Genomic DNA, 15,560 nt, shown 5'->3' with positions numbered 1-15,560 from the left:
TCCACCACTTTTGCAGTCATGTGATTTCCCACATAGCAATTGCTTCGCTTAACCGCAAGGTTTACTGATCCAGTTAAGGTCATTAAGAAAGGACTATCTGTAGTGTTTTAAAGAATTCCATCCCCTTCTTGTCTACAAAAGAGATGTTAAAATCCTACCCCAGGTGTGATTGCAAGCTAATTCGGATTTCCGCATTTTACTAGAAAGCCTCTAAAAAAAGATTGGAAAAGAAGGTTTGCTACTGTAAAGGGTGTACAAAGAGCAATAATTGTTGTCCTTAAAGAGAAATTGAAAAAAACTATATTTTTAAAGCCAGTATCTGGGAAATTTATGAGTCAAAGAAAAAAGCACTAGAATTTTCATTAAAGCGACAACTGCATCAGTTAAAGAAAATGTGTATAAGAGCAATAATTGTTACAAAAAACTGTTAACATAAATGGATACCAATTCCTTCTGGTGCTTTTTTTTTAAAAAAATAAGCAAATCCATAAAAAAGAAGAAAACCCATACGCCCTAAGAGGTTGTAGAAAAAAATGCTTTTAAAAGTAAAAAAAAAACCTCTGATGATTGTGTGGCTCAGCTGGGCATGGGGGGGGGCAGGGATTTTTGCTATCGGTTCTCCGAACCACCCGCCTCCATCGCTACCAGATCGGGTGATCCAGTCCGAACCAGGAGCATTTCACCCCTGAGCCACGCCCACCAAGCCATGCCCACAGAAACGGTAGTAAAAAAAATTTGGATTTCACCACTGCAACCGGGGTTTCTTAACCCAAGTTGCAGACTCACTTGCCATGTTTGTTTGTTTGTTTTTTGTTTGTATTGCGAAACATGTACGCGATAACAGAAATAGAGCTCTGGTGGCTCAGCAGACTAAAGCACTGTTATTAACATCCACTTACATCTGCTGCCTGCAATTACTGCAAATTCAAATCTCACCAGGCTCAAGCCTTCCATCCTTTCTAAGGTAGGTAAAATGAGGACCCAGATTATGGGGGCAATAAGCTGACTTTGTATAAATATACAAAAGTATGAAGGCTATTGCTTAACACATTGTAAGCCGCCCTGAGTCTCTGGAGAAGGGCGGCATATAAATCATTTTTTAAAAAAAAAAGTATAAACATGGATATTAATACAGGAAATGGATATGAATAAAAGGGGACAGTAGGACAGGGACGGAAGGCACGCTGGTGCGCTTACAGTATGCACACCTCTTACAGACGTCTTAGGAATGGGGTGAGCTCCACAGTAGACAGTTTAAGGTTAAAGTTATGGGGGTTAGGGTTATGGTGGAGTGTATTGTTCTTTGAATATGTGGCACCAGGAAGGAGTCAACTCTTGAGTGACCACATGGGTTTTTTTCTCTTAATAATCTTTTGTTGAGGAAGGGAGGGAGGGGGGGAGGGAGGGAGGGAGGGAGGGAGGAAGGAAGGAAGGAAGGAAGGAAGGAAGGAAGGAAGGAAGGAAGGAAGGAAGGAAGGAAGGAAAGATCATCTCAATATTAATCTTCAAAATTCTTTGCATTGTTATATTATTTGTTTCCAATTTGTTTTGCTTTCCCACAAATCCACCATGTGTGGTAAACTGCCCCTCCACATTTTTCATATTTCCAGCATTAACAAGAAGTACCTTCATATATCTCTGATAATTTCTCTGGTGTCCTGCCAAAGGTTTATCTTTTTGTGAAAATTCTCTCTTAACTTAAAACAGGGTGTGAATTTCGGTCCCTTTTTCCACATTGTCTCCTACTGGTCCATCTGTATACTATAGCCATAATTCGTACCCCATTTTATCATTGAATCTTTATGTTTGTTGAATTCACAGTCATGGTTGCCCCAAAGGTGCTTTTTCAAAAGGCAACTGGGCTTTCTTGTTTTTTTCCTTGAAGATGTTCCGCTTCTCCTCCAAGAAACTTCTTCACTTCTGACTGAATATAAATCCATCCATTCCCACCATTCAGCCAGAATTGAAAAAGTTTCTTGGATGAGAAGCAAAACCAAAGAAAATCTAGTTTCCTTTTGAAAAAGCCTCTCTGGGACACACAATCCTTACATTAAAACTTTCTCTTAGTTGTGCATATGAAAACCCTTGAAAACTAAACCCTTCTGCAGTTCATTACTCTCTTGACTTCATCCTGAGCTGTTCATGTGTTCTCAGGAACACAAAATGCCAAAACCATCAATACTCATTCTATCTTGGTTTTCTAAAAGTTGGTATTATTTCAGCCTAACCATGATGTCTTATCACGCCTTGAGCAAGTGAGGACACCTCGGTCTCCTGACTCCATCTTCTCCTCTGTTCTCTCACCAAGCTCGTCACAATCTTGTTAGTGTTGCACTTTAGCCAAGCCACAGACCTTTGTTGCCCAGCTCTGAACAAAGAGGGAGGACTTTCCTGGTGGGCTGCAGGCCAAATGCCCACTGGGTCTGGAGCCAACGCAAACGTCCCTTGTTTGGAGAACGTCAATGGGTAAGGTCAGCCTGCCAGCCGGGGCCCTCATGGCATCGGGGCCCAGCCAAGAAAAACCCCGTTATCTTGGTGGTTGCATGCCTGGATGGAGGTTATGCAAGCCTCTGCGAGGGTGGGGGAGGTCATGGGGAGCCCCTTAGGCTCTATAAGAGCAGGAGCCCCCGCAAATGCCAGTCACCTGCCTCCGAGTCTCAGAATATTCTTCGGCTGAGGAAGAGAAAGGACCAAGCGAGATGAAATCCCTGCTGTTTGCTTTGGGCGTTGCCCTCTGCTGCTTCGTCCAGGCTGAATGGAAAGAAGTGACCAAAACCAGCATAGAGGTAGACCGAGGTGGTTGGAGCAGGGCTGGCTTCCTTTGGGATAATTGATCAGGGGACCCCAATACTGTAATCTCATATATGGAAAGGGATCGCTACTGCTGACCTGAGAGATTTACTAACGCTGAAGGTAAATTGCGCCAGGTCTCCCCCCCCCACCCTTCTCTCTCTAGGCCAAAGGACCAGCCAGAGGGATTGTGGTAGCCCAAGGGGGGTCCCTCCAGACTGGGGAAGATTGTTCATCTCTCCCTCAATCTGTGACTGAGAAGACTTGGCTCAGGGTCTTGTGGGGGGGGGGCATCTGCTTCTGCATCTGCCCCATGTAAACGCTCTTTTAGCAGGGAATCAAATCGAAGCAGTGTTTGCATTCTCCCCTCAGTTGATGGGACAATACAAAGAGATCTGTTTGTTGCGGCTGCATCTAAATTCTAGTCCAACGCCCTGCTGAGGCAGGAAACCCTCTATCATTTCAGACAAATGGCTGTCCAGTCTCTTCTTAAAACCCTCCAGTGATGAAGCACCTACAACTCCTGGAGAGAAGCCGTTCTCACTGTCAGGAAATTCCCTCCTTAGTTCTTAGGTTGCTTCTCTCCTGGATTAGTTTCCCTCCATTGCTTCTTGTCCTGCCTTCGGGTGCTTTGGAGAATAGGTTGCCCCCCCCCCAAGTCTATCTCCTGAGCAGCAAGGCAGGACCAGCTCCCTTGACTGAAACTGGAATTGCAAAGGAGTCTGGTTTAGCTCAACAGACAGAAGCACTGTTATTAACATCTGCTGCTTGCAATTACTGCAAGTTCAAATCTCACCAGACTCAAGGTTGTCTCAGCCTTCCATCCTTTCAAAGGTAGGTGAAATGAGGATCCAGATTGTGGGGCCAATAAGCTGGCTTTGTATAAATATACAAAAGTATGAAGGCTATTGCTTAACGCGCTGTAAGCCGCCCTGAGTCTCCGGAGAAGGGCGGCATATAAATCAAATTAAAAAAAAAAAGCTGTGGAGTAGCTTCAATGGAGCGCCTCAAGTGAGCAGGTGGGAGGCTGGTCCCTTCCAGAGACTTAATGTGGCTCTTCTTCCTTCTTTCTGCTTCAGGATCTGGGTCGCTGGGTGATTCTTGCAGTTGCGGGCACTTCATTAGACAATGTGAAGCAGATAAGAAACATGTCGGCATTAGTTGTTGAGCTGTCAAGACCACAGGAAGATGTGTTTAGCGTTTCGGTCTTTCTCCCCACGTAAGTATCCTAGCTCAAGCCAATCCCTTGTGGACCAACTGCAATGCATTAGACAAGGCCATCCCAAGTTCCCAGCAGGCTGGAAGGGTGGATTTCTGAGGCAATTTGAAGGAGCACACTGGGCTTGTCCTATGAATTCAAGGCTCAAGTAAGGGACAGCCCCATGCCAGTGCAGGAGAAAGCCCAACTAGCTTTGAAGGAACAGTGAAGGTATCTGTTGAGGTTCTTCAGCCACTGACACAAATACTTTGATCCGGTTGTGATTCTGAAATGCTCAAATTAGCAGGACACCAGTCTGGCAGATGTTCCAAAAGACTAAAATGTCAGAAAGAGAGGCTGTAACTGGGCAGCCGGACTCAGCTCGAGCAGCTGGAAATGCTCACCAATCTGGCTTCCTTAGCAACAAGCCTTTAATCAAATGGAGGGAGGCAGAAAGAGGCCTCTGGGAAGCCCACAGCCAGGGATAGTGAAAGCCAGATGGCCGTAGCTGGGTGATGCTTCCCACCAAGTTGGACAATCTGGAAAGCCTTCCTCGATAGGTCAGTTCATATTAATGTTCAGCAGTGGGACTATTGACTGTCTAGGGCAGGAAGCCTCCCCCTTTCATGCCACCTTTTCTTTTGCAGGCCGAATGGATGCAAGAATATAACATGCCAGCTCAGAAAAGAAGAGAATGGAAAATATCACAGCCTCTCTGGTCTGTACTGGTGAAGGGATGCCCTGTGTTCCTGCTTGATTCAGTCACCCGTGAAAACTGGGCCCCGGGGAGGGCTTTGCTCCCAACTCCAGCAAACAGATGCTGGCCAGGAGCTGGTGGGCAACCCCATAGCATCTCTTCCAGGTTTCCTGCTCTCTTAGGACCGCCTCTCTTCAGGCACGCTGGCCTTTGGGGACACAGTCCACATAAAGGGATCAGGGCCCCAGGGCCACTGCAGGGCAAATCCAACCGTCAACAGATTGCGAGAGTGAGATGGAGTTTGCCTCAAGAGACTGTGGATGCTTCATTGCTGGAGGTTTTTGAGACTGAACAACCATTTGTCTAAAATAGTAAAGGGTTGGACTAGAAGACCTCCAAGGTCCCTTCCAACTGTGTTATTACATTATTCTGACCTTCCAAGAACTGCAGTTGCTCCTTCGTAAAGAGTATATATTCTAAATATTTTAAAGCCATATGTTATTTTGAAATATAAGCCTTTCCTGCCTATCTATCTTTTCCATTGAAAAGAGATGACTGGGAAGCCTTGACTCCCCTGATTCCTGGGGTCCCAGTGCAAGTGGTGGGGGGGTGGAGGGCGAGAGAGGTGAAACAGCAGCTTGGATTGTCACTTGTACATGAACTACAGGGGTCCTATTCATCTCCATTCTTTGAGGACACAAGGAACCCGAAGGCTGGAAATAAAGGGAACGTCCTCCCACAAGGTCCCAACCTGTTCGGGATGCAGCAAGTTGCTATTTTTGTGGTTCAAGGGGGAAAAGCCCAAGGGGGAAAGTCAGACTGTCGGGCTGCCCCTCCTTCCTAGGAGCCCAACCAGGTGCAGAAAGTCCATCCTCCATTTCGTTAACCATCTCAAAATACTACATTATAAAGGGTTAAAGGATGTTAATATTACTATTAGCTTCTATATTTAAACTGTAATTTCTGCAGTTTGATTTTATAATAATTACACATCCTTTTCTGATAGGTACGCACTGCTCTTATCTGTAATATACCTGAAACGGTCTGGAGACTTATCAGATAAACTGTTCTGCTTAATGAGCCAACACTGAGTTCCGACTTCCAAAAGATCACCAGCTTGGCTAGAGTTGAGTCTGCCTGAATCTCCCCCTCATGTCCCAAACCTTTTCTGGCAGATAATAAAACGGTGACGGTGAAGTCAGTGAAGATCCTAGACGATTTCATCATGACCACCTTGGAAAATGACAACTCCACAGCCTCAACACTTCTCAGTAGGTGCTCCAAGGCCCATCGTCCCTGCAAGGTGGAATTAGGCTGGGCTTTGTCATCACCTCACCTGTCCTTATGCATTTCCCTAAAAGTTAAAACTCGGGGCTTCTGAAAGGGTTAAGAGTCTGCCCAGCATTTACTTATCTGGCAAAATCCTGACACAATGGGAAACCCCTGATTAAGCCTGCCACCCCCACTCCCCTTCCCCCTGGAAATCTTCCCCTCTTCCCCATTCAGCACACACACCTGCTCTGCCTCTGTCCCCACAGGTCGGACACCAACTCCGAATCCAGAGATAATTCAGAAATTCAAAGAAGAATGTAAAAAGCTCGGCTACAGCGAAGCTCAGATTGCGGTTTTAAAACCAACCGGTAATGCAATTCAGAGCAGAAAAGTAACGAATAGAGGAGAGCAGGTTTGGTGGAAGGGTTAAAGCCTCCAGGCTAGAAACTGGGAGACCTGAGTTCTAGTCCTGCCTTAAGTATAGAAGTCATTGGGCTGACTTTGGGACGGTCCCTGTCTCTCCCTCCTGGCAAACCACAATGAAAAATGTGGCCACAAACACAGCAGGGACCTGTCCAAGAAGTTGGCTCAAAGGCAGAAATAAAGAGAGATACATGATGGATGGATGGATGGATGGATCTAAATAGAGTCCATACACGGGAATGGACTTCTTGAAATCTCTTTTGAGTCTTGTCTTATGTAGAAAGATGGGTACAGATGGGTGGTCTACATGCAAAGGGAGGAGGGGAGTCATGTTGGTGGGCAGATGACCTAAGAATTTACCTTTCCTTGCAACACATCTTGCATTCATCCTATTCGCCATTAACGGCCACCTTTTCTCCTCCCCAGTGAAGTGCCAGTAAGAATAATAGGTGAGTTTTCTAAGATGGGTCACCCCGTTTACAATGCCAAATCCTACCCATTTGCATGAAAAACAGGGGGAGGGAGCACCCTGATTCTACTCACTGACTCCTTTCCTTGCAGGTGACCAGAGGCCTCGAAATGGCCGGGGGCAACAGCTGGGCATGTTTCGGGCTTGGCTCAAATTCCAGGGAGGAATCTTAATAAATGGACTCAGAAAATGCAACTCCTTTCTCCAGTGTGACTTTTATTTCCAATGGGGCCATCTTGATCTGTGGCTTGGAGGTGGGAGAGGGTCCAATGGGGGGAATGAGGGGCAGCAGAAGACCTGGATTAAAAAAGGTAGGGGATGCAAAATAAGGGGGCTGGGCAGCAGAATAGCTGGCCCACCGGACCACCCCAGGCTCTTCCTGCAGGACTTTTGCCCAGTGGTGAAATCCAAATTTTTTTACTACTGGTTCCATGGGCATGGCTTGGTGGGTGTGGTGTGGCTTGATGGGCGTGGCTTGGTGGGTGTGGCAAGGGATGGATACTGCAAAATCTCCATTCCCTCCCTACTCTGGGGCCAGACAGAGGTGGTATTTGCCGGTTCTCTGAACTGCTCAAAATTTCCGCTACCGGTTCTCCAAAACCTGTCAGAACCTTCTGGATTTCACCCCTGCTTTGGCAGGGCAGGATTGCTTCCTCTGCACCTCAACCCTCTGACCCCAAAGGAGATGTGGGGCAGATGGTACAATCCTTCCCCTGCTGGGGAAGGGTGAGGTGCTGGGCAAGGATGGGGCAAGGATGGGTTCCGATCCCTCCAGCCCAGGAGCTCCCCAGGGGCTCCAGAACAGATCCTAACCCAAATGGCCCTCCCATAGCTGGTGGCTACTTCTGCTTCACCTGGGAAACTGCCTGCAGGCCCCGCCTGGTAGAGGGGGCTAGGTGAAAAGAGGGGTGAACTGGGAGCCTCTTGTGAGGGGTGGGATCCCAGTCCCCCAAAGGGGAAAAGTCAATGGGATCCAGCCCTTCTCAGGGTCACTCTGCCTGCTGATCGAGGCAAGAGTACAGGGTGCTCTCCAACCAATCCAGGGGTGGGTTCTAAATATTTTTACTACCGGTTCTGTGGGCGTGGCTTATTTTGTGGGTGTGGCTTGGAGGTCATGTGACTAGGTGGGCGTGGCTAGCTGGTCAGAGTCATTTCTGGAAGGTCCTCGCACTTACGACCGGTCCTCGCACTTACGACCCGACTCATTTGTTTGCTTTTAACACTGATCAGCCGTAGGACGGCCCTTTGAAGCCCCACGGCAAGAGTTTAAACAGTTTTTTTCCCTCTAGTCATCAGCTGGGACTCAGGAGGCAGCAATAGATTGGGGGTGGGACCAAATAAAAGGTAAGAATAAAGTGGGTGGGGGGGGAGAACCAGTTCGGTGACGTCATATCGTCACCGCTACCGGCTCGGCCGAACCGGACTGAACCGGGAGGAACCCACCACTGAACCAATCCTCACAAATGAGGAGGAAGGATGTGGCTTTCTCTGAGTCCCAGAGCAATTATGGGCAGTGGGAAAGCGGGAAATAAAGCCCCCCCCGGCTGGAAACTGCCTTCCTGCAAACAACACCGTGGGACTTTTGGGTTCAGAACACAGCCTGGTAGGGGGTAGGGCTCAGTTGGGCAGCATCCCAAGAGGGCCACAAAGCAAGATTCGGCCCCATCACAGATGTGGCAAAGAAGGGAGGGGGAATGGCCCCCCATGGAGGCCCATCTTTCTTCCCAATGTTGGGGCGCAGGAGGGAGATTGTGGGGTCCTTGGTGCTCTCTGAGCTTCCATGTTTTCTTACAGACGTTTCATTACCAAACTAGGTAACATCATCCATGCACACCTTTGTGGAAGCATGAGACTAAGTGCAAAGCGTCTCTTTGGCATCAGGAGCCTCTTGCGCCCTCTGGACTAAACCTTTGCATTGGAACCTGCGGCCTGCTCTGATTCCAGGGGGTCGCAGAAGGGAAATCCTCATGACTGTGACCCCCACCCAGGCTGCTCAGGAGGGAAGGCGATGCTTCCAAGCTCTCTCTGCAGGGAACATCCCATCCGGATGTGTTCCAAAGGGCAGCCATCCGGGGCCCATTTCTTCTGCCAATGGTCCATGCAGTCCTCCTTCCATAGCTTCCTGGACAAGGGTGGTTTCACTGGAGGAGCCTCCGGAGGATAAAAGGGGCAAGGGGCGAGGCTGATCAGCCAGAGGGGCAAAAGGGTTGCAGCCATGAAGTTCCTGCTGGGCAATCTCTTGGCTGGGGTCTGCTGGCTGCGAGCCGCAATGGACTTCCCCACCATGTCGAACTTCAAGAGCAAAAAGGTCAGAGCTGGGAATCCTGGACGAAAGTTCTTCTCCTCCCAACTCTAAGTGGAAGAGGGGGGGACTGGGGGGTCCCTGGTGCTCTCTGGGCTGGCTGGCAGACATTTTACCACCCAACTAGAGAACATCATCAGTCTTGCAAGGGTTGGCTCTCATTACACATGGTATAGAGGAGATGATGCTGTTCTGGGCTCAGGGTACTTCTCCACATTTGGGAGGAGAAGCCTCAATTGCTGCCTCTCTTCTGGGCCCCAGAGAGGCGTCTTCTGCACTGCCAGATTTTCACCCAATTTCTTTTGGCCGGGTCTTTGGTGTGTCTCCAGGATTCAGAACCCTCTTGTGGTGGAAAGCAAGAACACCTCCCTTCCCCGAAGGGCTCTGCTTCTGGCATGGAGCTTCCCCAGGTCTGGCAGGAAGGATTTGGACTTTGGAGACCCTTCAGGGCTAACAAACCCTCCTGGTTTCTCCTTCCAGATTTCTGGGGATTGGCATCCTGTGGCAAACATTGTCATTGAAAAACAGTTTCCCCAATATACATTAAAGGCCGCGCCGAAGGGAGGTCTGTCGTACAGCTATAAGTATCTTGCGTACATTTTGGGGGCTTAATGCCCTCGCTGGCCTGGTCTCCCATCCCCCAGAGGGCAGGTGGGTGGGGGAAAGCCCAAAGGAAAAGGTAATCATTCCATGCTTGGGACTCCCATATCCATCATCCCCTCTATTGGCACGATGTCTGGGGTCCAGTTAACAGCTGACTAGGCTGTTCTCTGCAACACTTCTGCTGAAAGCGGGCTCGCTTGGGTCCCTCCACCTCCACCCCAGTGGTGAAATCTAAAATTTGTTACTACCGGGCGTGGCTTGGTGGGAGGGGTAATGTGATTGGGTGGGTGTGGCCATATTTTTTTTTTGTACTTTTAAAACCATTTTTTCTACAACCTCTTCGGCGATGAGGTTGTAAAAAAATGCTTTCAAAAGGCTCTGACGATCCCAGCTGAGTTGCCTGATCGGCAGAGGGTTTTTTAAAAAGCCTCTGATGATCAGGCAACTCAGCTTGGATCAGAGGCATTTAGAGTCGAGGTGGCGCAGTGGTTAGAGTGCAGTACTGCAGCTACTTCAGCTGACTGCTAGTTCAGCAGATCAGCAGATCAAATCTCACCGGCTCAAAAGTTGACTCAGCCTTCCATCCTTCCGAGGTGGGTAAAATGAGGACCCAGATTGTTGGGGGCAATATGCTATTTAGTATACTGTCTTTGGTGTAAGCCGCCCAGAGTCCTTGGAGAGTGGGCGGCATAGAAATTTGAATAACAACAACAACAATAATAATAATAATAATGAAAGAAAAAAAGGGGGGGTTCTTTTAAAACCTTATGAGGATCCCAGCTGAGCCGCGTGATCATCAGAGGCTTTTTTTTTTACTTTTAAAAGCATTTTTTGCCTGAAGAGGTTGTAGAAAAAATGCTTTTAAAAGTAAAAAAAAAAAAGCCTCTGATGATAGTGCGGCTCAGCTGGCCATGGGGGGGGGCAGGGATTTTTTCTCCGAACCACCCGTCTCCATCGCTACTGGATCGGGTGATCCGGTCCGAACCAGGAGCATTTCACCCCTGCTTCCCAGGCTCCGGAGGCTTTTCTTGAGCCTCCAGGAGGGCGAAAACTGCTTTCCCTGGGCTCCGGAGGCCCTCCGGAGGCTGGAAACAGACCCGTTTCCAGACTTCCGGAATCCTTTTTTTGTCCTCCCAGACCTCCCCTGCACTTACCTGGAATGATGAATGGGAAGCGTAGGGACTCCTGGGAGGGGAGGGGCAGGGGGGTGGGGTGGGAGGGGCATGGCCAGCCAGGGGTAGTATTTGGGGGTTTGCCGAACCCTGGCAACCCTTGGCTAGAGGAATGCCCGAACCCTGCCGAACCCCCAGGAGCCCACCCCTGCTAATATGGACAATTAAAGGGATTGGATTTTTATTGATTTGTAATCCCTGTTTACAAAATAATAATAACTGACAGTAGGAAAGCAAGAATTTCTTTGTGGAGTCACAACATGGTCTGTTTTGCATCAACAATTTTGAATATAAATCAAAATTATAAAGTGATTTAAAGCTTAGAGCTTGTTGACTTTAAAATGTAATTCACTTCTGAAATGTAATCATTATATACCTCTTTTACACTACAGCCAATTGCTTCACATTTTCCTCCTCTTCTAATTAACAATAGGGATTTACTTTAGGTACAGTTTTCCTTTAATTTAATCCTCAATTTAGCAGCCACTTATACAATAGCGGAAGCTTCCCAATTACATATGCAACAAATTGTTTCATTAAGCTGTCATTTGTAAATTCATCATTTTAACATAACTAGGCTTATGAATGGGAGAAGTATTTGCATGTTTTTAAGCAGCACCTATTGGCATAATCCTTGAGTTATGTTTACATTTGTTTTACAAAGAGAAACTACAGCATTTTATTAAAACTATTAGAAAGATAAAGTTTGCATTAGGGAATGCCCAACAGTGATGGCTAAGTCAAGCTAATCCTCCAAACAAGCTAATCCTTAACTCTGAAGAAAAGGTGCCTCCTATAATTAGCCCATATTGATTTCAGTACTTTATAAAGCAAAAGACCTCTACTTAAAACGTAAAAGTTCAGATGTTTTTGAATCAATCACATATATAGCCCTGTCTTAGATAATTTTCTCCATACTCTTCATGGGTTTTAATTAAGATTTAGCTATTGGCTTTAGCATTTTTAATTACCGTACTTTTCGGAGTATAAGACGCACTTCCCCTCCCCCCAAAGAGGGTGAAAATTTGGGTGCATCTTATACACTGAATGTAGCCGCACTCACCCGCCGGCCCCCACCCTTTGCCCTCTGCCTCCCAACAATATGCCTCCTTGCAATAAACAGCTAACAACCCATTTCAGTTTCAGCTGCAGCACAGCCTGATTAGCATAAGCAGCTGATTGTTGGTTGGATCAGCCTCCCATCAGCTGTTTCAGGCTGCAGGGATTGCCATTGCCTATTGCCATCTCCGGGTGCCCCATTTTCAGCCTCTGCTGTTTGCTGCAAGGAGGTAAATTGCTGGGAGGCAGAGGCAGATTTTTTCCCCATGTGCTAATCAGGCAGTGCTGAAAATGAAAATGAAACAGGCTGCAAGAAGGTAAATTGCTGAGAGGCAGAGGCAGATTTTTTTTCTTGTTTTGCTCCCCAAAAAAGGTAGGTGCATCTTATAGTCCAGAGCAATTTATACTCCGAAAAATACAGAACTTGTTTCCACTCCTGTTTTTTTTAAGGCAACGCATTTGCAAAATGACTTAAGAACAAGAATGGGAGAAATAATTTTTGAAGAGTATATTCAAAAATAAATTTATCACATCCTAGAATAAATTCAAATGGTCCTCGACGTACGATCACAATTGGGACCACAATTTCCATTCCTAAGCAATACGGTTGTTAAATGAGTCACACATGATTTAATGACCTCTTTTGCCACTCTGGTGAAGCCAATCATGCCGGTTGTTAAGTGAATTATGAGTTCTTAAATGAATTCAGCTCTCTCCAATGACTTTGTTTGGCAGAAGCTGGTTGGGAGGGTCACAAATGGGAATCACATGACCCCAGAATGCTGCAAACATCACAAATATATGCTGTTTGCTAAGCGCCCGAATTATGATCATGTGGCTGTGGGGATGCTATGCTGTTCATGAGTGTGAGGACCAGTTGTAAGTTACTTTTTTCACTACTGTTGTAACTCCGAAAGGTTGTTAAACAGATGGTTGTAAGTTGAAGACAACCTGTAGAATACTCTGAGAAGATACATGATGGTTACTAGCTGAGTTAAAGGCAAGACTGAAATGGAAAATTGTCAAAATTCATAGAAACAACCGTACTGATGAGGCAAGATCAGAGTTCAATAAGAAGAAACCACTGGCCTTCAGGACATCACTAAGGAGGCCCTACAGTATCTTCATGCCTGCTTATCATTAGAGATGTAGTCAAGAGAAGACCAGTGGAAATATTCCTAGTGTAAATGAAAGTTTAATTTATTATAAAGTTATTAAGGTTTTAACAGAATAACAGATTAACAGAGTTGGAAGGGGCCTTATAGGTCATCTAGTCCAATCCCCCGCTCAAGCAGGAGACCCTACACCATTTCTGACAAATGGCAGTCCAATCTTTTCTTGAAAGTCTCAAGTGATGAAGCTCCCACAACTTCCGAAGGCAACTTCTGTTCCATTGGTTGATTGTTCTCACTGTCAGAAAGTTCCTCCTCATTTCTAGGTTGAATCTCTCCTTGGTCAGTTTCCATCCATTATTTCTTGTCTGGCCTTCAGGTGCTTTAGAAAACAGCTTGACCCACTCTTCTCTGTGACAGCCCCTCAAGTACTGGAAAACGGCTATCATGTCTCCCCTGGTCCTTCTCTTCACTAAACTAGCCATGCCTAGTTCGTGTAACCGTTCTACATGTTTTAGTCTCCAGTCCCCTAATCATCCTGGTTGCTCTCCTCTGCACTTTTTCTAGAGTCTCAACATCTTTTCTATAGTGTGGTGACCAAAACTGGATGCTGTACTCTAGGTGTGGTCTTACTAGGGCTTTATAGAGTGGTATTAGTACCTCACTTGACCTTGATTGTATCCCTCTGTTAATGCAATTTAGGATTGCATTGGCTTTTTTAGCTGCCACTGCACACTGCTGGCTCATATTTAGCTGATTGTCCACTAAGACTCCAAGTTCCCTCTCATGGTCACTGTTATTAAGCCTGGTTTTCCCCAGTTTATATGTGTGCGTTTGGTTTTTCTTACCTAAGTGTAAGACTTTACTTTTCTCTACATTGAATTTCATTTTGTTAGATAGGGCCCAGTGTTCAAGTCTGTTAAGATCAAAGTGGTCAACTTGACACAAAAACAGAATTTAAAACTGCCAAAGAATAGATGCTATAACAATGTCTCTGCTGCTATTTGGTGTGTTTCTGCGATGGTGTGTTATTCACAAACAGAATAATCATATCGCTTACACTGTATGTAATTTAGAGAAACATTAACCGCTAATTTAGCTTGAATTTGTAGCAAACTTGACAAAAGATTACCATTCATGATGTTCCTGCAAGCTCAGTGCACTTATTACACCTCTAAATTATATGTGTTAAAACTGAAATAAGCACAGACATAATTGAAAAAAAAAAATACTGCATCTTGTGGTACAAGATCTCTGTATGTCCATAGGAGCTAATTCTCATCAATTTGGATAACAATAATGATTTAATAATTAATGAAATAATTAATCAGCTCATGCAAATAGATCACACAAACTGATTATAAACAATCACATAACACAGTTGCCAAAATGATTCACTGGACCATCTGTAAAAATTATCATGTGCCAGTAACAAAAAATTGGTATTTTGAAATATACCAAAATTTTGAAAAAAATACTTCAAAATGAGCAGGTTGAAGGATTTTCAGATATACATTGATAAACTCTTGGCTCATAATCCACCAGATTTAATTGTAGTTGAAAAGAAGAGAGCATGAGTAACTGATGTGACAATATCAGGGATATTAGAATAGAAGACAAAGAATTGAAGAAGACCATAAAGTATGAAGACCTGAAAATTGGTTTGAAGATTATGGCATAAATCAGCCATGGTGGGCCCAGTGGTAATCGGTACACTGGGTGTCATTCCAAAAAAGATTGGATGGCACTTAAAAAATTTACATATCTACCAAATTTCCATCTGTCAATTACAAAAATCCACACTGCTTGGATCTACTCCTATATTAGGTTGATACATTACAACATCCTATGTTCTTGGGAAAAAATCAATACATATGAACACTAGCTAAAATACTGGCAACTGTGATCTCACAGTTTTGTGTACAACAATTAATAATACCACTAGTGTCACTAGGTGTCCCTAGTGCTATACAGCTCCAAAATCAAAGAGGGATGTTTGAAAGAGTCTGTTGGCAGAAATGCAGTGCTTATCCTTAAACCAAAGTGGGTTTTGGGGGTGGGGGCAAAGTTTCTTGCTGCAGAATCTTAGGAAAATATATTTTTGTTTTAATGAACTATAAGCCAATACTAAACTCATGCTCTTTTATGCTCTGAAGCACATTTTTGCTTGGGAATCCAAAGTGCTGTGTAATCCTAGAATTAAGGTGGCATCTTGAGTCTGCTGGGGATGACTTTACAAGGGAGACATCATATCCCTATTTTTTTTAAAAAAATAACAGAAAAATCAATATTAGTAATAAAAAACACCAAAAAAAATTAGCAATGTTCAGTAAGGCATGAAAAGAAGTATCCAAGGATATTTACACGTGATACAAAATAAATCAGAAACATCCTCACACACAGGTTTACAAATCAATCCAATAAATTCAGAATCCAGTATTAATACAAAAACAACCAACACAA

At 45.3% G+C, this 15,560-nt stretch overlaps 1 protein-coding gene across 1 annotated transcript; it reads left to right on the top strand.

Moving 5' to 3' along the window:
- The first annotated feature begins 2,626 nt into the window (after positions 1-2,626).
- LOC117670227 (extracellular fatty acid-binding protein-like) lies at positions 2,627-7,044 on the top strand. Its single transcript, XM_034425235.2, has 7 exons — positions 2,627-2,786; positions 3,870-4,009; positions 4,636-4,706; positions 5,861-5,956; positions 6,224-6,325; positions 6,807-6,829; positions 6,942-7,044. Exons 1-6 carry the CDS (start codon positions 2,634-2,636, stop codon positions 6,818-6,820), a joined length of 576 nt encoding a protein of 191 aa, XP_034281126.1. The 5' UTR covers positions 2,627-2,633; the 3' UTR covers positions 6,821-6,829; positions 6,942-7,044.
- The last annotated feature ends 8,516 nt before the right edge of the window (positions 7,045-15,560 follow it).

This window comes from Pantherophis guttatus, chromosome 1 (genome assembly GCF_059756535.1).
Source record: "Pantherophis guttatus breed Tessera chromosome 1, ASM5975653v1, whole genome shotgun sequence".
In the NCBI taxonomy this organism is placed as follows: Eukaryota; Metazoa; Chordata; class Lepidosauria; order Squamata; family Colubridae; genus Pantherophis; species Pantherophis guttatus.
Note: the sequence above shows the minus strand (reverse complement) of the source record. Positions and strands in the feature narration are given on the sequence as shown.

Coding starts and splice junctions, on each gene's coding strand:
- LOC117670227 (XM_034425235.2), top strand. CDS start 2,634: ATGCCAGTCACCTGCCTCCGAGTCTCAGAATATTCTTCGGCTGAGGAA. Junction 4,707..5,860: donor AAAATATCACAGCCTCTCTG/GTCTGTACTGGT, acceptor CTTTTCTGGCAG/ATAATAAAACGGTGACGGTG. Junction 5,957..6,223: donor CACAGCCTCAACACTTCTCA/GTAGGTGCTCCA, acceptor CTGTCCCCACAG/GTCGGACACCAACTCCGAAT.